General features: G+C 39.2%; 1 protein-coding gene across 2 annotated transcripts in view; it reads left to right on the forward strand.

The window, feature by feature from the left end:
- Positions 1 to 22,631, forward strand: part of LOC116847477 (amyloid beta A4 precursor protein-binding family B member 1-interacting protein-like) — a 199,324-nt gene that overhangs the window by 50,008 nt on the left and 126,685 nt on the right. Inside the window, exons 1-2 of one of the 2 annotated variants that reach the window (XM_032822509.1) lie at positions 2,736 to 2,754; positions 8,550 to 8,676. In XM_032822509.1, the coding sequence (XP_032678400.1) occupies positions 8,578 to 8,676 (99 nt within the window). In that variant the 5' untranslated portion in view covers positions 2,736 to 2,754; positions 8,550 to 8,577. Of the gene's footprint in view, positions 1 to 2,735; positions 2,755 to 8,549; positions 8,677 to 22,631 lie in introns of those variants that run through there. The other variant, XM_032822508.1, reaches the window with a different exon arrangement.

The following is a 22,631-nucleotide window of genomic DNA, read 5'->3' on the forward strand; positions in this document are numbered from 1 at the left end:
ATATACACTATAAATAAATAAGTTTTCATTTTCAGATATTTTCTCTCAATGCATTTTCTCGATGCTCAATTTTTCTCTAATTTCGGGGAAATTTAGGAAAATTATTCCGGGAAAATCTGGGATCTCGCGTATTCGCCTCGGGGAGGGATCCTTTTACGAGGGAAGTATTGAATGAACGGCGGTGAGTTTCCCCGAGCGCTCTATCATACGTACACGTGAGTCATCGGACACCCAGGGAACATCCTCGGATGTTTGGAAGGGAAATTCGCTCGGCCCGTCGTTTCTCGGATTGCCGCGACCCTCGTTTCCGCGTCCACGGAATTTCTTTGCGGTGAGAGGCGGGCTCGCTCGTGTTCCGTAAGGCGAATCCAAACGCGAACGCTGGAAGGTGAGGGATCGATCGAATCGGGGCGTTGCATAGGGAGGGGAAGAGAGAGAGAGAGAGTGAGAGGGAGGGGAAGGGAGAGGAAGAGAAAGAGAGAGAGAAAGAGAGGACTCTGCGTGAAAGAGAAGATAAGACTTGGGGAAAGACGCGGTGCATCCTTCCTAAGGGACTTCCGCCATTGCCAGCAGCGACAGGTCGCTCGCAATCTCCCGTCTCGCGAATATCGCTTGTTTCTGCGCAGCATGACACGATCTAATTTCGCGCTAGTTTACAGCAGACGCGAACTATAATAAAGCCGGGTAACCTACGGCCATGTAATCACGTTTTATTGTTAGCACTCACGCTTCCACAGTAATAACAATAATAAGAAGAATAAGTTTAATATTATGTTGCGCGCACGAGAAGATCCAGATTCCCCTATTGTCCAAATTTTCATCCGGCTTTGCTCTTCTTCCTCACGTCTATCATTGTCGCGCATGCCCGCACGCTTAATTTACTTTCGGTTTGTCACGTCAGAGCAGATGTTACCATCATCATCATCACCATCGTCGTCGTTGTCGTCATCTCGGGTTTTTAGTCCGTCACACGGAGGCTAAGGCAACCCCGATGTGCGTAAATTTTACAGCAGCTATAAGTATGCTAAATTCAACGAACGAATTCACGAAATTCAACAGTCCCTTCTGACACATAAAATGATCTGAAATAGAAATACGAAAGAGAAATGCGATAAGAGTTATGAAAATTTGTCCCAAACATTTTAAGTGTAATATGAAAATCTAAATGCAACTTCCAGCAAACTTGCTGCTGCATTGATACAACAAAAAATTTATATTATGTGATGTCAATGAAATAATTAATTAATAATTAAATAAATAATTCGACATAATATATTTGCATGTACACGTACAGTATATACATAGTATAGTGTATTTACTTCATAAATATAATGAAAAACTTATAAGGGTTCCATTATCGATTGTCTCGTGATAATCATCAGGAAGTCTATCTGGGAAGCAAGACGCGTTTCTCTCGTTAGTCTGGACGAACGGAGACGGACGCTTCATGCGCACACAGTTTCTCGTATTACGTTCCCCTCCCACTACTCTCTCGAGCTTAAGGATACCGCGGCTGTTCCAGTTTCGCGGTATCACTACAGATATCTGCCGATCTGATCAATAACCATATCTTTCCGTGTCGCCGGCCTTGCTGTATAACACTCATGCACGATTCACTGCGTAGCGACGTATCGATTCGAGTCGCGGTCCTTCCGTTTCCTTATTGCCTCACTCGCGTAATCCCCGGGGCGGCGGCAGCAGTTCTCGTACCTCGCATCTATCGCGTTGATCCTCACGATATCTCGAGTACACTCGTTTCGCGAAGGAGGGTTTGCCTCCTTCCCTTTCTGCTGCGACTGATAGTTCATTCGCGCTTGCCGCCACGTGCGCAAGCGAGGAGGTAGTATCGCTAACTCGACGATAAACACTCTTATGTTATCGAGACCGAGCCGCCAGACGCGCAACGATTGACAAGCGCGTTACGCGCTTATATCTCTCGATACTAGCTGATAACGTGTTGCCCTATCCGGCCATTTCAAAGGGCCCCTCAGTATCGAGGTTATCTTTTTGATGCCTGAACCCATATTTATGACTGAAGTATCGGTTATCGAGAGTGATTTGTAGCCCGTCCGTGGAATCACGCGATGGAAGAAAGAAAGGGGAACGGTGCTCAGTGCGCGTTAGATTAGTCCCGATTTACACAATAGTTAGTCTTCAGTTTCTTGTTGTAAGACCAAAAATTGTATACCCAAAAAAATATAATTTTATCCTCAGCGGTATCAAGAAAAATCTTCTAAAATCGAAAGGAAGATATTCAGACTTCCAAAAAGAAATTCTAGTGGCAAAGTGCTATTTTGTGACTCCATGTTCGTGATCTCATGTTCTTACCGAAAGAGTGATCCTCTTTTAATGAAATGAAATATTAATCGGAAATCCACTACACTAAAAGAAAAAATGTCTAAGAAATTAAAAATACTCAGTTGGTACTAATCACATAAATAATAATATGAAAAATTTTACATAAGAAATAAGAAGAAGTAATTTTACTTAAGAATATTTTATACAAGAAAATATACATTTTCTTAAAACCTTAGCTTTTCATACGAGCAATTGTTTATTCTACTTAAATAAAAGAATCTAGACTTAAGTAAATTTGAGTAAATATGTTATTATAGTACTCACTCTGAATGAGTATTTGTTAGATATTTTTTCTCTCAATATAAATATTACTTTACTTCTTTCCTCTTGAATAAAGAGGAATATGTAAACTTGAGGCAAAATGCTTATTAGAAGAAAGTTTCATTAAAAACAAGAGTAAGTATTGCAGCTAAAAGATGAAATTTCTCTAACGTTAAAGATTGTGCTTAGGCTAAGTTCGTCTTGCATACTTTTATGCTGAAAGCACCATTCTTTCTTTATTGCTCATTATACGCCGAAGGAAGGTAGAATGATGCTTTCTCAGCATGAAAGCATGCAAGAGACGAACTTAGTTTTAGAATATTTTTCTTTTCATTTCGAGAGAAGCCTCTCGAGGCTATTTACAGGGTGAGTTCACAACTGTTATCATCTTAAACATCTTTGAAGCAAAAGGCAAACCTTCGAAGATCTTCGAAGCTGTTCCTTTCAGGAAAAAGACGCTATGAGAAACTCTGTTCCAAGTACAATAGAATAGTTTCAAAAACCTGAAGATCACCTTTGTTCCTTGCTTCGAAAATATTTAAGCTGACAGTTATTGACTTAACTTATCGTTAGAAAACAACTCCACTAAAGATAAGATTATATTTTTCACGCGTAATGTAATTTCTGACAAAAGGCATTTCTCGTACTATCCCGTAATCCCTAATTTCAAACATTATTCTGACAGCGCCGGAGAAACCTTTTGCTAAAAACTGCGTTACAGTTTTAACCTTCGGGCAAGAAGCTAAAGGCTTGCTGCATCCCTCATGAACCGTGACTTAGCGATCGATCGTTAATTACTTCATTAAGGTCTTCATTGTTACTTTCACCCGATCGATATGGGAGAAGAGGCGCCTGTCTCTCTTGCACTCGCTCGTCGACGTGAGGTACTTGTTTCTTCGGCTGAGAGACGAGCCGTCGCGAACCAGCTAACTGTAGCATTGGTTATGTCGCCGCCGGAGGTACGGGAGAGCTTCGCCAGCTCGTTGCATTATTAATCGAGCAATCGATATCTCGGTCTATGTTCCATGCACACGCCGTTGATACCATGTGGCGTTAGGCAGCCCCTGCGTCGTGTATCACGTCGCCCTGTCAATTTCCATCGTTTCTCTCAACTCTTCGGTGTCCTCGCTCTCAATATCGTCCTTCATACGGCGGAATCGCGAGTCCCGCGAGATCCACGCGTCGGCGCAAGTACAAAGCGCGCTGTCTACCTTGATCTTCGCCGATAATGCCTGAGAAGTGCCAACCACGCGAGTCTACCAAGGTTTCTCCTCGGCGCTCTTCCGCGCGGCTATCCGCCGCGAGCGGTAAACGACGTTGTACGACGAAACAGCGTGCGCGTCGCGATTATGACATTTCCCGGCGCGAGAGAGCACCGGGCTCTTCTTCATCGAGAAGCGGCAAGAAGTCCGGCCATGCGCCGGACGAGCGTCACACATTTTCGCTCGTCACTGCGAGCGTGTGTTCCGCATGCTGCGCGGATCGCGATCGCGCTATCTCTTGGCTCTATCGCGCCGCTTCGCGGTAAAACCTTGCAAGGACACTCTCGTCCAGCTCGCCGTAAACTCGTTCCGCCACCATCTCTCTCTGCCGCAATTAGCAGCCCGCAGTTTTACGCTCCCCCGTGGAATGCAACGCTATTTCGCGCGGCCGCGAGAGACGATTGCAGCACTGCACGTGCACTGTGAGCCTCGGCGATGTGCCACCGCCATTCACCGCCGAGCACGCACACGCGCGGGTGTCCTCTGTCCGGTCTACGATTTCAAAGTGCCTTGTACCGCATTGCCATTTTTCCGTGCGTGATGCCGCGAGAACCTCGGTACTTATGTGTCATTTATGTTATGCATTTATTTATTAGAGTCACTCTCGAGTATCGATGCTTTCTCTGAAAAGTGCGAGTAATGACGGGACACTAGGGATGAAAGTCGATGAGAACTTTTCGCCGAATAGCCGACCATTTTGCGCAAATGAGAATTTAAACACTGTTGATCAAAGAGTGAAGTAATGAAAAAGAACCTCAAAAGTCCAAAAAAGCATAAAATAGTTCTGAAACATGTTCTGAGTATTATTAGACTTTGAGAGAAAGAAATATTTAAATAATAATTAAAAAATATTTATTCGGTGGGGGTAGTAACATATTTATTTAAATCTAGATTTTTTTATTTAAACGGAATAAACAATTGCTTTTGTGAGAAGCTAAGATTTTTAGAAAATGTATATTTTCTTTTTTGAAAAATATTTTATATTATATGAATATAGATATTATTATTACTCCTGGACACAGTTTTTATTTTTTATTACTTAGATATTTTTTCTCTCAACGTATGTCTTTATAATCTTATCCTAATATTCTAAATATTAAAATAACAATATTATAAGTCGAAAAACCTGGCTGATGAAATCAACAACAATCATATCTTTTTTATCATTTGTCTCCTTCAGCCATATAATTAGTTACCTAATTAATTTCAAATCTATTTCACGTTAACATCATTAGAATATTAGGATAGGATCATAGATACTAGATTGTAGATAGGATATTGATTCAAAATTGTTTCATACTTTTTAGAGTTTTCAACATTTTTGAAAGCATTTATTTTGTTTCTTTTCGAGTTGGTTAAAGATAAAAGTTTCGTTTCTAAATTTCTTGGAGTGAAATTTCATTTGAAAATTAGAGTGGCCATTGAATCTCTCGAATTTTTTAGTGATTACTCACGCATACAGAGTGAATTCTTTATTCTTAATTGCGGAGTGAATGTTTTCTCTTGAAATTGAAGAGTAAATCTGAATGAATCTGAGTGAATCTGCTCCACCGTTACACGGATATACCTGCTCTAATCAACTGGAACATTCACTCATATGGAGTCAGAACTCACTCTAAGCTCTTGAGTGAAACATTCGTTTCTGCGATTTTGACTGGCACGCCTCGAGTGAAAATATTTTTCACTCACTTTGAACGAAGTTCCATTCTAAGAAATGTAAAAATAGTATGTGAAATAATATTTCTAGACGTTCTTGGATTTTCAAGAAAGTAATGGAATTACATAGTCCACATAAGTCATCTCTGTACAAACCCGGATAATAATAACTAATCTAAGAACCATGTAGATGACAAATACTGTACAAGTTTTTATTTACAGAAATTTTTATCGTAATATTTTTAACGGTTCTATATATGTATATGTGTATGAGATCATGAGGCAACATATAAGCAAACAAACATACTCACAAAATAAACTGAGAACCTCCTTTTTTCTTGAAGCCGCTTAATAAGAAAGTATACATCCGCGTGGAACTCCGCGTTTTCACAGAAGGCAACAACTTTTCCTCAATAGATTTGTTTTTAGACCCCCTTGAGGGGATTTCTTTAGATCTCTTACGTCACCGCCACCGGAAATATGCATATGTATGTATTTCGCTCTAGTTAATATTACCGCAACGGCGAGATTGACTAATCGCGAAGCTATGCTACCGAGTTAACATCGCTGTTGCCGTCGTTGTCGTCGTCGTTGTCGTCGAGGGACCTTCGACAGGCGGCAAGCAGCGCGGATAAAACGATTGCATTGCTGCCGCGTGACGGTATCGGAATAATTAGCAGGTGCGCGCGTGTGCATCCACCGGAATGATGCCTAGCAAGAATCGAACTAATGAAATCGATATCGGTCCACCCGCAATCCGCGTTGCAGTGCGACGCGGTGGTTCGCGGACGGGCCTCGGCCTCGCTTATACGCAAGTGCACGCCGCGATCGGGGTCGCGTATTTCGTCGGAATTAGATAGCGGATAGAGCGGATGGGAGGGCGTAACGCGACGCAGTTAATTTCTCCCGAGACAATCCGATATTAAATTAATTTTCATTACCAGGTAATACCAGCTATCGTGCGCGCACTTGACCGCGATACGCCGCTGGCGCGGCGAATTAATCTGACGTGTCGTTCGCGCTGTCTGTAATTACGACTTAATCCCCGACATTTTAATTCTCAACTTAAAACGCGGCTGCAGTTCTGTTTTTTTTTCTTTCTTTTTCTTTTTTAATTCCAGTGCGCACGCAATTCTGCGCCATAACTTGTTCCGCGCGTCGCCGTCCTCCCTTCGTCCTCCCACCAAATGGAAAATATGTCTGCTAATTACAGCGAAATGCATTCGATATGTCGCAGTGGCGTTTGATAATAATTAATACAGTTATATACTGTTATATGTCGAAGCCTCGATGATCGAAATGGTGCAGCGACCTCCCCCTGACGGGAGCTCCAGGTCCGACTCCTCCTACCTGAGGTAGTATTTTATGCAACACCCCAAAATCAATATCAACAATATAAAGAGAATCGATAATAAAGGCCGTAATCAAAATAGTTCGTTGGGGATATATAATCACGGGGATTAATTAATATTAATAATTTGGGGTCCAGAGTCAGAGTCCGACGTGAAAAATTGATTTATCGTGCAAGTTGCAAGTCCGGAAAAATGTTTGGCGCATGCATTCGACATTGTCAAACATTATCGTTCTCCCACAGTTTAATATTTGCACCAACATAAACGTGACTGGCTCTCATTTGTCTTTCTCTCACTTTTGGTAATAATTAAAATATGCTTTTGGTGTAATTACATGCGCTGTTTCCACAAATTATATTTTTTATATTTCGCTATTTTATATTTCGCTATTTTTTAAGAATTCTGAATGTTTTAATTAATGATAAAGCTTATGTCTATAGTAATTTAAAGCTTATGTCTAGTAAATCAAGAATATAGTCTCGATATCCTGAGTCGAAACTTTGGTTCTATATTAAACCTTGAATTCTACAACGCAATTGAGTTAATTAATAAAGCTAAATTAATAAAGTAGGTTTAATTCTAATGATACAATTTATTTCTCTGACTCTAATGATGTTCGAAATTTCCTTTTTTACTTTTTTTAGCGTCAAAATAGGTATTGAATGAAGTACTGAGACTGAAAGTAGAATCAAAATTTCGATTCGGGAAAGTTAAATAGAATCGAAAGAGGTTGATTTGTGTGTGCAGGTTTCAGAGTATCAAAATCAGAGACTAAAGGTAGGATCAAAGTTTCGACTCAAGTTTTACCGTATTTTATTACATCTCGGGGAAGGCTTTGTGTAGTGAAGCATGTTTTCTTTTTGCACCGCCTTCAAAGTAAGACAATCGTAAATGTGTAGTGGAGTCAACTAATTGCCGTGGGAGTGAATCCCTATGTTTCAATTTAACGGGAGGATCAATCTTCCGTTCGGGTTAATGAAAAGGAATTATGACAAAGCGACAACGCTTTGCGCCGCTCGCGTTCTAGTGATCGCCGTCCCGCTGATGGCAATTTCGGGCCAAGGTCCACGACACTACTAAACGTTCCGTCAACGTCTCTGTACGCCACCGCAGCTGGTAACCGCGAGTTTACCCTGGCGCGGCGGACAAAGCTGCCTTACGTAGATGGTACATATTTGTCGATGACATACTTGCGCGTGGCGTAACTCGACATATGCAATTACCGGCGTACGGGCGCTGTAAATATCTACATTTCTGTAATTTCCCGAGCTCTCTCATCATACTTTCCACGCTCGTTTTATTAACGCCGATTCGGCGCAACAGGGATTTGCAAATGAACGTATCGGCGCGTTGTATAATTCAGTAAATGGCTCGTTAAATATAAATCTCACAGAGCCTTTCAACAAGAGCGCCGCGTTTCCCGGCGATCTTCCATTTCCCATTTCGCCCAATTTCCATTATGGCTGTCATATTCGTGGCAGAAAAATATTTTCAAGTATCAAAATTTCTCTGCCTCAGAAACAAACAGTCGCGAATAGTTGGCGCAGGAAGAACGACTCGATACATTCTCAATTTCGCGCGAACTTCGAGTACTTCTTAAAACACAATATTCCGATGGGAAAATAAGGAAAGCAATAAGAAGTTCGAACTTTCTGTTCAGGAACGACCCGACGAACGGTCGTTTCGCCATGGACCGATACGAGGAAGAAGCCGAGGACAGCGACAACGAGACGGACCCTGAACAACTTCTGAACGAGTGGCTAGGCGAGTTGGACAGTCTGACTGTGGTGAGTTTATATTTCTCTTCACACGTGGTTTCTTCGTTAGCCAGTTTATAGTCGGGAGCGGCGCGTAACAGCCATCGCGCTAACAGCGTGCGCGGACAGCGAAATGCTCTATCCATATCGGAAGTTATGACAGAGCCAACACTTGGCCAGTTGTGAACCATTACCGGCACATGGATTGGACGTCCAATCGCGCAGTGCAATTCGTACAGTTTAGGAGCGATTTGCTTTCTTACGACGACATTAACAACGCGATCTACTCAAGCGAAATAAAGGTCGTCACGGCCGAAGGCGTTTCTAGACAATAATTCGGATCGTAATACATTTTTCTACACAGTCGAAACAACGAAAACGTAAACTGGGATAATTTATAAAAATTCATTTGCTTTTATATTAAAACGAATAGATGTTTCCTATAATTCAATTCGTTCTATCTTTAAACAATAATTCGGATCGTAATGCATTTTTATAAACTCATACAGTCGAAGCATACAACGGGAACGTAAATTGGGACAATTGATAAAAATTCGACTGTTACTTGCTCTTATGTTGTAACGAACAGAAGAATATGTTTCCCATAATTCGGTTCCATTTTTTCACGATTTACTAGAGTTAAAATTGTGTTTTTAACCTAAGATTTATTTTGAGTTTAAGAAAAGATCTATCAATTTTGCGTAAATTAATGGATAATATAGAAAAACGGGCACCTGCTTGAAAGCGGGACGGTCTCCGCTTTCGAATGCAATTTACCTCAGATCGCTACGATCTTCCGATGCAGAGCTATCAACGAATCGTTTATTGGGGGCCGGTAAACAATGTTGCGCGCTGCTCCTTTGTAGTCCAGCGCGCCGCCGCTCGCGGAGCGAGATGTGAAGCAGAGCTCGCAGTTTTGTTACATCAGCAGCACGCTGGCAGCGCGGTGGGGGAACTCACACAAGCGAGCGCCCGTATCCGTGAGCCACATGGACACGGGCGCTCGTTTGTATGAGTTCCCCCACCGCGCTGCCAGCGTACCCCTAATGTAACAAAACTGAGAGCTCTGGTGTGAAGTCCGTGGCATGGACGTGCTACAGTATTACGCACGTGCTGCCGCTAGGTGGCGACGACGGCGAAAGACCGCATGCCGCATTTAAAGGTCCCGAATCCTTTGGACGGCTATATCTCGACGAAAATTTGACGTAGGAGCGTGAAACAAACGCCATTCTCCTCGATATTTCGCGAGGCGCGTGTTTATGCTGCAATCTTGTTATAAATAAAAAAAAATATATATTTAAAATATATATAAAAATACTCAAATATAAATATTCAAATCATCAATACATCAAATACATCAAATATATATAAAAATACTCATATATAAAAATACTCAAAAATTTATTTGTGGCATATAAGATTTAGTCACAAAAAAAGAAAACTTTGTATTCTACGAGTACATTCTCGAATGTTCTCTTTCTGTGTGACATGCACTCACGTGTGCACTCAGAGAAAATATATCTAAGAAATAACAAATATTTCTTTGGTAAATACTAATAATAATATACTTACCTAAATCTAGAATTTAGATTCTTTCATTTATATAGAATGAATAATTGTTTCATAAAAGATGCAAATATTTAAAAAAAATGTATATCTTCACATTTGAAAAATATTTTATATTGGTATAAGCAAAAATATGTTATTATTACTCACCGAATAAATATTTTCTATTTCTTAGATATTTTTTCTCTCAGTGTACGCGATATATTGTTGCGCAGAGATACAGAAATAGTTTAGATACGTCAGAGAATACGTTTTGAAATGGAAATAGAGTATTGCGGATTTTTATAGCATAAAAAAAATAAAGTTTCGCGTGTGGGCTTTATTTGAATATTTTACGTAGAGATTTCTACGTAGTTCATCAATTTTCCAACGAATAATCCCTATTTTTGCCAGTGTTGGGCTGGAGCTATTATTTGACTCTCAATTCAGTGCTGAGCCAATATTGGCCGGTGATAATAACCAATATCGAGAATACAGTTATTTAGTAATGAGCACAGAACTGCGATCGAAATATTATACCATTGCTTTGAATCATTCCAAGGAAACTGAAAAGTCGCCTTTTATTTTTCAACGAACCCGTTCGCATTATAGGGATCACTATGCAATAACAAATGGGGTTCCCTATAGCAGTAATGTTAATTAATTGTAAACAACACGCGCAACCGAACGCACGTAGTTGCCAATCGCGGCGCATGGTGCAACGATACTGTCAATTAACTAATTATAAATAATCACGTGTATACCTAAGAGCTACTCGGCGACGACGGTAAACATTATGTTCCGCGATGTATTGCAGTAATTAATTGCAAACGGGTGGCTAAATGCGTCTCGAAATTGTCGTAAACATTATATTATTAATCATAAATCTTATATCCGCTATATAAAAGAGACTCACACTGAGAAAAAGGATTTCGTCGTCAAAATGAACATTTGGTACACCGTAATTTGATCTAAATTGGATCAACCAAAAGTTTGGTAATTGTAATTAAAAAATTGCAATTAAAAAGTTTAACTGCCGCTGTGTGTTTTGTTTTTTCAAAAAAATGTACTTGGCATAAGTAAGAAACATGCAATGTCAACGAAATCGCATGTATATGTACTAAATATTTTAGTACGAGATATAAAAATTATTACAGATACAAAAATAATTGTTCCAGTGACGATAATTGTTCCAGATGTGATATTGAAACAATTTCGATATTACATCACCGAGCACAGCGGTGCAAGACCGTTCTGACGTCTCCTCGATGAAATTGATTAGTTTCTCTCGTACGAAGTAATACTCGTAGATCGAAGTGGTAGATCATTAAGGTCGACGAAACTTCGATCCGATTAGTTTAGAAGACGCGGCGATCCAATGAAGAGGCAGCTGACTAACTGCCACTCTCGGGTACGCGCTTCTCAATTGGTGTCAATTGGCGCGTGGTCTAAATGATTCGCTAGTAGCTCTCATGGAAAGTTGCTGATGCAAGTTCATTTCCTTGAAAAACGTCCACGTGCTCCCCCCCCTCTCTCTCTCTCTCTCTCTCTCTCTCTCTCTCTCTTTCTTTCTCTTCCTCCTTCCCTCTCCTCTCCGTGCTTTGTCTGCATTGTGGGTATCTTCAATCTTAGATAGTTGACGTCGCGTTTCGTGACAGCGAAGTACGTAGAAAAGAAGTTCACGCGATTTACGCGATAATGAACTGTATAGAAGAGAATATTACAATTCTTTTTTCACATAAATTCCTTTTAATCTTATATTTCTAGTAATGCAGGAATAGATAGTCAATATACATTGAGAGAAAAAATATTAAAAAAATAAGGGATATTTATTCGATGGTTACTAATTTACTTATACTAATAAATATATCTTTACATTGAGGAAAAATTTCTTTCTGGTGAGAAAATGTTATATTTCCCTAGGATGCTTTTCATGAAAGCAATTGTTTATTTTATTTAAACAAGAGAATTTAGATTTAAGTAAATATGTTATTAGTAGCCACCGAAATAAATATTTTTCATTTTTCAGATATTTTTTCTCTCAGTCTATCTTGCTAAGAAACAGTAAATTTCACTAGAAAATTTTACAGCAAATTTTTTAATAACACATTTCACTTAACAAAATATAAACACCACATATAAAAAATTTTTAATAGCACATTTTCGTCTCTCTCTCTCTTTCTCTTTCTCTCTCTCTTTTTTCTAAAATTTAAATATAGCATATATAAAAGGAAAGGATAAAAAATTACCGCAGAATGTCGACCCACTCCGCGATTGCAAAATTCTATAACAATGTTTAAAAAATTATCTCCATGTATCTAATAATTTGTAAAATTTCGTTACTCTTTTCGTGACTCGAGTCATACAATATTCAGCAATCTTACGTTGCACAAAATCGTTCGGTGATGCAATTGAAACAAAGCTGCGCGCATTCGATATTCGTTACTTCACACGTCGTAAATAAACGATTACTGTCACTGATAGTTTTTGGCAAGCAATTACACGATAGATTCGACGCGATATTTGTGACGTTTGTTTGTCTACTGTTGTCGCTATGCTTCACCGTGATATTCAGTACACTTAAAAAACACTCCATCGCAAACACTCGAGCGAAATAAACGCCGCCGATTCTCCCCCGACTCTTTCGTCGTCGTCGACAGTTCTCCGAGCCGACACGACTTCGCAGTCCGAGCGCGAAACCATTTACCTACCACCACCTTCTCCGACTTGGTGAGATCCGGAGCTCGCACAATAGCGGTCGCGAAACGACAAATTGTCGGCAATTGACGTGTCCGGATGATTGCGACGCGAACACTGTTCGGCCGCGGCGGTACACCGACGCTCGTCGCTGCTGCCGGAGCGCTTCCTGCCGAGGCTCGTGCTAACCTGACCCAAGCGTGGTTGTCTCTAATTTCATTAAATCGCGGATAATCGTGCCCCGACGGATCCTCCGTTGCGTAGTCGGCTGTGTGTGTTCGCAACTTCCAGCGGGCTGCAGGTTCGATTATCGGAGGAGGATCCGTGAAGCGTCGTTACAAAGTTTCGAGGACTGCCTTTGTCATTAGTTCTGTGCGTTGAAAGTTCGCGTTTTTATCTCGCGAAGGTTTCTGGCCCGCTACATCGCGCCTTTGACGTGGTGACAGACATTTTCAGATTAGCCCGCGGGACTGAACGTCCATGACACAAGATGATTAGCACACGGAAAGGAAAGATTTACTGTGACAACCGAAAGTCTGGTTAGCCTAGCAGAACTATAACTGTAATATACAGACAGCCAATTTGTTGCGTTGCAGAATGTTGAATGAATAAACATGTCGCAGAATGCATAAGACATGTAGATAAAATTATCAGCAAAATTTGATGTTACAGCACAGCAGATTTGTTAATACAGCAAAGATGTCTCTACACCACAACTAATAGAAAATATAGTTTGATATATGCAATTAATCTTTCTCCTGTTATATTAGAGAAAATTTAGTACATCAACAAACTTTTATTTAGCTAAATCCATCAGCTGCTCCAGCTACTGATTAGCTAAAGTTAGCTAAGCCAGAAGTTAGCTAAACCAAAAATGCTTATTGATATATGTCTCGAATATTTACTCTGCAACTATAAAATGTAAATGTTCAAATAGTATGATAAAATATTATAACTGTATACCTTTGTTGTATATATTAGCAAATCTGCTTAGTGTGTTATAATGTTTAATTTTCTCCAGCAAGTTATAGATTTGCTGTTTTGTAATTTGCAAAACCTCTTGGAATGTTTGTAACAATATAAAATAATTCGAATATTTTGAATAAAGAATTCCATTTCATTCATTTTTTTTCGCGCTAAGAGCTAGGCTATCTGGACCATTGTGCGCCGTCGCGAATATCGCTGATCGCGCTTCCGTTACTCTCGCTCTATAACGAGATTTTCCTGCTACAATTCGTTCTAGAGATTCTTCAATTCGCGCTTGTTGCCTTAAGAACTTCAATGTTGTCAACTCGTGTGTTGAGTTGATTTTTCGTTTTTTCTTTTTTATACCAAGTTATCTCTCGAGATACCTGTTGAGTATCCTACTTTGCATACAGACGAGCTCGTACGTCTTCTGCTCAGCGAAGAGCACTTGGTGTTTCTAGAGTCAAAACTTGATTCCGCTGGGAAAATAATTAAACGACGCCCGGGAGAGGCGCCGCGAGCTTCGATTTACATTTTCTTCGAATTCAAATGCGCGCTTTCGCTAATTTCCACACTTGACTTCAGTCCAGGTCGCTGATACTATCTTGTTCAATCCACGCTAACTGGATTTTAAACACCAATGGCTCCTGTACCGAAACTTTGGATTTATATCAACCTTGAAAATTCCGTCGTTCTTATTGTATTTTCAAGTGTAACACCATTCAGTCTTGTTCTTTGTACTACATTAATTTATTTATTGCCATTTTTTTCATTTGGAAGCACAAAGAATTATTTAAAATTCGTTTTACCTTAAATATTTTACCTATGCCAAATGCACACACAATAAGCAACAAATATTAAATAAATACATAGATAAATAATAGGGTAAATAAAATAACAAACTTTTTTTATAATTTGATTATTACACTGAAAGAAAAAGCCTGAAAAATAAAAAATAGAAATTTTGTAAAAATAAAAAGTAAAAAATAAAAATAAAAAAATAGAAATAATATTTTATTCCTGAAGTACTAATTTCCTATTTGACAAATATTTTATATTATTATAGAAATATTTACGAACAAAATTAGTAAAGTAAAATTAGTAAAAAAAATATTTAGTACTTAGTAAAATATATATTTTAATCATTAAATCATTATTATTATTAAATATGTTATTAGTATTTTTCTATATAAATGTCTTTTTATTTTATAGATATTTTTCCCAATGTGCTATTTTACACGAAAGATTTTAGGTTGCTTAAGAAACCCAGGATGTTTTGAAAATGTTGATTATTTTGATCTCTCAGTTCAATAACGTGCAAAAACGGTTGGAAGGAGTGTCGGCGGATGACGTAGCCCTTTTTGCCCATTGTTTTGACACTCTCGTGCGTCGCGTGTTTTTTTTCCGTGATCGAGTCATTACGTTTTGAGTCGACGAGCGATGCACATACCGCGACGCGGAGTACATGTATCGGCGCAGTTGTTATTCCCATCGTCTCTTAAAATATTTAATCGAGCTCGCGCCTCTCTCTCTCTCTCTCTCTCTCTCTCTCTCTCTCTTTCTCTCTCTTTCGTCGGCATCGAGTTCACTAACGTATATACGTATATTTAATCGAATTGTGTTTATGGGAGTGTCAGAGAGAGTGTTACGACGAAATATCCGGAACAACCGAGAACACGATACTAAATCGGAAAGTTAAGGCAGGATGCAGAACGTCGGAGGATGCCAACAGAGATATATTATATATTTCCAAGTATGTTAAATCATTTCTAAAATAGAATATTCCTGATCTGACTAGATGTTTGGCAAACTTCTCAAAAATAAAGATAAAGAGAAGATACCTAAATCGAAATATAAGCTTCATATCGTTCTTAAAAGTTCTCTATCGTTTAATGATTAATTATAATTTTATGAATCACCGATTATTCATTAGTCTGTACTCATGTTTATTTTATATGACAAGGATATCAATCTTAACAGCCGACTGACGGACCATGAATTTGTAATTAATTATGCCCAATCCAAGGTAGCGAATAATTTACAATTATGAATGCCAGCTTTAGAATATGCAATGGTTTCTTTCAACTTCTATTCATCTTTATTATTCCAGCGATTCTAAATTTTAATCTTTGATACGCAATATTATTAGACACATAATTGCTAACTTTGCTCGAACAATATTTTTCACTTCAGAAATCTTATTTCTCCGCTAAGAATTCTCCCATTCTGCATTCCCAATACCAATAAAAAAAATAATGACAATCATGACAAAGTTATAAAGGAAGAAAATTATTTTATTTACTACTAGCGCTTAAATTACCTGGCATTGTCAAGGCTTCTTACATATTTCTAGAACATTTAAACTTAAATTATCATAAAGTGTCAAGAGGATGAAATCAAGGGATAGAAGTGGAGTTCAGATTCATAGCAGCTTATATTTTCCGCAGGATTTTAGAGAATAATTATGCAAAATTTGGTTCAGATTAGTCAAAAGATTTAGGAGTTAATAGAAACCGAGAATATAAATTAAAAATTATACTAGGAAAGAATATTGTTAATCTCATAAAAAATAGTAGTTATTTTCGGCGCCAACTATATCTTGTTGCTTTAATAAAACAATAGCAATATATACATAAGGTTAATATCGCTAACATTGTAGCAACACTTAATACAAAAATAGTTCCGCTGATTATAATTCTTTCACTATGTTATTATAATCACAATACCAAATACTATTTCCTCTGTGTAAATCGAAGTAACCGATTGTTCAATAATTTCGAATATTCGCTTTCTAAAAGTGTTCATAACACACGACCTTGAGCTAATGTAGAGGCTTTTAGCAGAACCTTCTTCAAGCTTAAGTGTGACAGGAAACAAATTTTTTTCCACGTCCACATTATCAAACTAAGTCTGTTTTATATGTTTTACATGTTTTACATATGTAAAAAACAAATGAAATATGAGATGGGAAGAGTCCTCGTGGTAGCGAATATAAACATAAAAAAAGACAGTAAACAAATATCTGTAATATCAAGGTAAGATAATAGCAATAGTGTTATTATCTCGAGAATCTCCATTGGTTTCTCAAGTTCGACGGGATTAATGTAAAAGTCACATTTCGACTTGATCCTGCTTGTGTGAGACGCGATCGTCTCTTTGAACTCCCGAGGGATCCCTGAAGTTCTAACGAACCGGGGATGCGCCAAATGCAAGTCGCGACGGATTTGATTGCGAACGTGACGCCTTGGCGATGAGTAAAAGTACTACTCGTTGAAAGTGAAACCGTGACGAGTAACCTTGAACCTTCGTCGCGAGCGAGTGAGCGAGCGAGCCGGCGGCCATGGCGAATGGACACTCGAGTATCGAGTCTAGTAGCAGTGAAAGATGGATGAGCGGCTGCTTCGAGTGCCGCTCGGTAGCTAGAAAGGTGCACTTGCATTTCGTAGCTTCGCGGCGAAGGTTCGGCGAATCGATAGTCGCGCGCGCGATCGACGCCCGACGTCACGCGATGTTTACTTCCCGTGGCCGAGCGAAGTTAAAATCGCGATGGCCGGACGAAGGATGGACACGTGGGATCAGGGTGGGCGCGCCGATGCAAATGATTGATTTTTTGAAGAAATGTCGTTGGATGATTCACCTGAACACCGAGTAAGAGTAGGCTTCTTCTTCTCGCGTCGCGTTCGTTTCTCAGATGTGGTCGAAGACAGCGCCGTTAGATTCATGAAAAAGAAAGGGAAATCCACCACAGAAGGACTTGGATACAGATGTTATTCGTTTATTATTTCCGCGGGAGCAGAGCATCGAGAGAGCGCGAGACCGTGAGACGAACAGTCATTTTGATGAGTAACTTGCTTACAACACAGGCTCTTTATCAATAGATGAGATATGAAACGCTGACGAGTCCTGCGCGTGTATAAAATAATGTGTTTTAGTCGATGAGTCGCGACACGAGAACGATAAACAAGTATAATAGTTTTCTTCCCCTCATCTTGCGACGTCTTCTTCTGCCGCTTTTATTTCGATATCATTCTCAGACATATCGTGATAGATGAGAGAAAGAGACACAGAGAGAAAGAGAGAGGGCGCGCGAGAGGGAGAGCTTTTGCACTTGCACTTGGCGATGCATCGGAGGTCGGTCAAGGCGCAGATCGATAACCTGGCAACGCGGAACGGATAACGTTGCACCGTGGTCGCTGACCCCTACGTGGCTACAGAACATTCGAGAGAACGTTGAAACAGAACCCTGAAACATCTTGCGAAATATTATTAGCCAGTTCGCAGATCGGAGTCAGGGTTTTCTCTCGTGTCTCAGAGCGTCTCAGAGCGTCAGATATTCTGAATGCGAGCGCCGTCGAAATTAATTTCTGCATTTTTCTTAAATTATTAAACAGAGAACGCAGCGTGTGTTCTCCTCTCTCGAGCATATCTTCAGGACGAAACGAAGGGACCGAGCAAATGGCGGAGGGAAGCGTGGAATGAAGATATCACTGAATAATGCACCGCGAATAGCGTCACTTTTTCGCCCCTTTGAATAAGGAAAGGAAGAGAAGGCCGAAGTAGCGGAGGATTGAATTATATGAGAATTCGTTGGAATGATCGGTTTCATCAGCGAAAATTCAGGCGTGATCGCGTAGAGAGGATTATTTCACGAAACGTAATGGCAGATTCTGCAAAATGCAGAGTAATCTTCGTGCTTTTCTTCCTCTTCCGCGAATAACACTTGGATTTTCGCCTCGCTATTGTTCGGCGAGCCGGCTGATCACGGTGGTTACGATGCCGATCATCGTCGTGCACGTTTCGTCGCGGCGGGGAACGCACGTCGGGAATGATTCGCGTGTCGCGGATGTACCGTAACGCGAGCAGAGCGAGGTGTCCAATTTGCACAGTTACATTCCACGCCAGAGACCGGAGAGTGTTTCGTGAGCGCGCGCACGCGGTGTGCCACACATGAAATTATACTACGCCCCGCTGAATTGCATAATGGGATTTCCTAGAAGACGCGCGCCGTAATTGCGTCATCATCTTTGCACTTGTCGTCGCGGATTCGCGCAAAACGAATCGCTCTACGCCATGCGCGCGTCGCTTCTCCCGCGGGCGAGAACCGGCCGGGATTTTGGGGAAGCGCGAGGGTTCCCGCTTCTCCTCGTTTCGAGCCGAATATACATATTTTACACGACGCTCCGCGGGCGTTTACGCGAACGGGAGCGAAGTATTATTTGTTCGGACAAACGTTGAAGGAAACAATCGGTTTCTAATCGGACTTCTAGTTTTTTCCATAAAATTTTACTTATTTTAGTATTTATTATAGTCTAACTTACCAACAATTTGATTTGAATATCAATTAAATATTGATTGAAGTATTAAATTTAATTCATTCAATTTCTAGATAAATAGCTGATTCGTACGGAGAATTGAGGATTAATTACGTTATTACGTTATTAATAATACGTTTTTACGATATAAATTATTTTTGCAGCAATGAAAACTAGGGAGTTCCTTTGCATGGGGGAAAGTCTTTCTCAGCGGCAAGTAGAAGTTTTTTCGACGCGATTTACAATGATGTATTGTCAAGAATGTTTAAACAAAATTGTAGCTCGTGTTGCTTCACCACGTAGATATCACCACGTAGATATCACCACGTCATCTAACAGCTCGTACGGGGAGAGCTCGTGTTATCCGTGCTGCTGTATCTTTGTCGCATACGTTACCGACTGCGGACTGTTTCTTGCTTCAACTGTGGTAATGCAGATTGCAGCCTTAACATGATGGTTCTTCTTTGATGGTTCCGTGGTCGAGACACGTGTGGAGCTGGTACCTCAGCATGGGGACTTCGTGAAGAATGACTTCATGAAGGGAGATTGCGCAGAAATGACTCGTATATAGTTAGTTGCAAAACGGTTTGGGCACAATGAAGCTGGGAGATCAAACTGTCAAAATTAAGAGTCATTACCGATCAGTTTATGCAATAAAATAATATAATTAATAATTACAATAATAATTGTAATTACTGCGAATGCTGGTCGATAATGATTCTCAATTTTGTGGATTGATATGATTCCAACTTGATTGTGTGTGAATTTTGCAACTGAATGTGCAGCTCTTTTAGATTGAGGGTCTTCTCTTTTACGAATTTAGTTATTACTATTATATATTATTGTTTGTTTGGAATTATTTGTTTTTTAATAATGATATTCAATGAAATAACTTCTACGATTTGATAGCCATATGCAAATTTATATATTAACGCTTTCTTACTTACTTACGCTAATCTTCCTCGCAATTACCTCATATATAAGAAGAGAGAAAGCTACAGGTAATATGAGTAATATGAGTTTCTTACATAAGATATCTTCACGGAGAGAACATTATAGTTTCTTTTTCATATAAATTTGTTTCACTTTATGTTTCTAATGTTATAATCATAGACCAGTAAAATCTATCTTGTTAGAAAAGAGTAAATTTCGTTAGGAAAACAGCAAATATTTTAATAGCACGCTTGAGTTTACGGGATACAAATACTACATATAAAAGGACAGCCAATTATGCAGAATGTCGATTTATTTTTTGGTTAAAAAATTCTATAGTAATTTTTACTATAAAATTCTTTCCGTATAAGGATGGCTAATAAATATAGAATATGTAGGTCTCTTCCTTTTAAATATACAACTCTAAATATACAACCTCTAAATAAACAACGCGAAATAGAGCGCGTTTGCGATTTATCTCTCAGTATAATATCGATATTGTTTTTCAGAAAATCACAAACCAAAGTAGAGAAATAAGACATAAAAAAGTTAAGCCGAAAAATTCAATAATGACATAAAAAAAGATTACATTTTTTTTTAACTTTTTAACTTTTTAACAGATTTCAATTCTTAAAATATAAATGGCATATATGAAATGAAAGGTTAGTTAATTATTGAAAAATGTCGATCTACTTCACGACTACAGAATATTCTATAGTAATTTTTTAAAATCATATAAAATTCTCTCCGTGTTGGATTAATAATTCATACATCTTCGTGCCACAGCCCGTGGGATTTGTAGCGTGATTATTCATTCAGCTGCGAACTCCTCATCAACCGATCGCGCAATTCCGCGAAAGCCGTCCCGAATTTGTAATTATCGAATTTATCGTACGGCACGATAAGCCACACGCGCGCGCTCGCCATTATGGAGAACGACCGAGCTCAAGCAGGCTAAATCGTTCATTGTATTGCTTGATCGTTCGCGTAATAAGGACAAATCGGAGTGAATACGAACGGCCTGCCGTGCCCGCGGCGAAATAGACAAACGCTCAAGAGCTTCCGGCGACTATTAACATGCGGGCTTCGTAGTATCCGCATCCGCGCCGGGACTCCGTGGCATCCTTAATCGCGCGACCCGGAGCCAGTGGGAGCCTTTGTCCCGTAATATCGCCGTATCCGGTGCCACTTGTTCGCCATCGGGTTTTGCTCGATCGAAAGAACCTCCGAAAAACTTCGGGTGTCCGGATCGTGCACTTGTCGGAACACCTGGCCGAGTCTAGAACTACAGCGGCTGTCGCGTAAAATGCAATAACACCGTGTCGTATAAACGGCACAAAGAAAATATTCTTATATTTGACGTACAAATCGTGTGGAGTACGACGTGCAACGAATTTGTTATCAGCGACAATTTACCGGCCAGCTGTCAGTCGTTAACCGGTTGTCAAAAGTGTATTCTCGATTTTGAATTCGTTAGGAACATCGGGTTGCTCTCGTCAGAAGTCGATTGTTAACATTCAGTCTCGGGAACGACTTGTAATATATTCAAAATGTTACACTAAGAGAAGAAATATTTATTTGGTGAGTATAACATATATATTTAAATCTACATTCTTTTATTTAAATAAAATAAACAATTGCTTTCATGAAAAACTAAGACTTAAAAAAACGTATACTTTATGTGAAAAATATTTTATATATATTTATATATTTTATATATATATATTATATATGATATATGTTATTTTTTATATTATATGTACATATTAAAGTAAATATATGTTATTAATACTCGCCGAAGAAATACTTTTTATTTCTTAGATATTTTTTCTCTCGGTATATACTAAATACGACTTGAATTGAAGAAACTCTAACTTCTTCAAAAATCAATTTCTGTTTTTATCTTCAAGTAGGAAGCTCTTTCTAATTATTGACACATTGTTAACACATTAAATACCATGTGTTGCCGATAATACCGTGAATCCGAGTATGTTATTTTCAAATGCATAAGCGTGTGATTTCGCTGAATCTCTTTTTACACGTTTCTTGTGGTTTTAGGTCGCACCACTGAATATGCGTATTTAAGACGCGTAAATTATAATTTATATACGTTTAATACTCGTTTCTATCAACTTTGGTTGACTTAACCGGCTGGTTATTCCAACGGAATTGACCAATCGAATTTCTCATTAGTTAGAATTGACAGATTGATTAATTCCGTTGGAATAACCAGCCGGTCAAGTTAGCTAAATTTAGTAGAAACGGGCACAAATGTGTTTAATGACTTAAAACGGCAAGAATGAAATTCAGCCAAAATAACAACGTTGTCTCATTAAATTACGCGTAAAGTATAATTCAATTTTAACGAAATGACTGAAAAATGACTTTTGTTCTTGATTATTTTGCAATGAACACTCCCGTTTAACAGCCAAATCATTAATTTCACCGGCGCATTGTTCTTCTGTCTCCTTCCCTTCTCGCGATAAATTATAAGCAAACGACGTCTTCAGGTTTTTCTTCATGATTGTCCAC

Source organism: Odontomachus brunneus, unplaced genomic scaffold (assembly GCF_010583005.1).
Source record: "Odontomachus brunneus isolate Ranch 3 - 2012 unplaced genomic scaffold, Obru_v1 Obru_scaffold_078, whole genome shotgun sequence".
NCBI classification, from domain to species: domain Eukaryota; kingdom Metazoa; phylum Arthropoda; class Insecta; order Hymenoptera; family Formicidae; genus Odontomachus; species Odontomachus brunneus.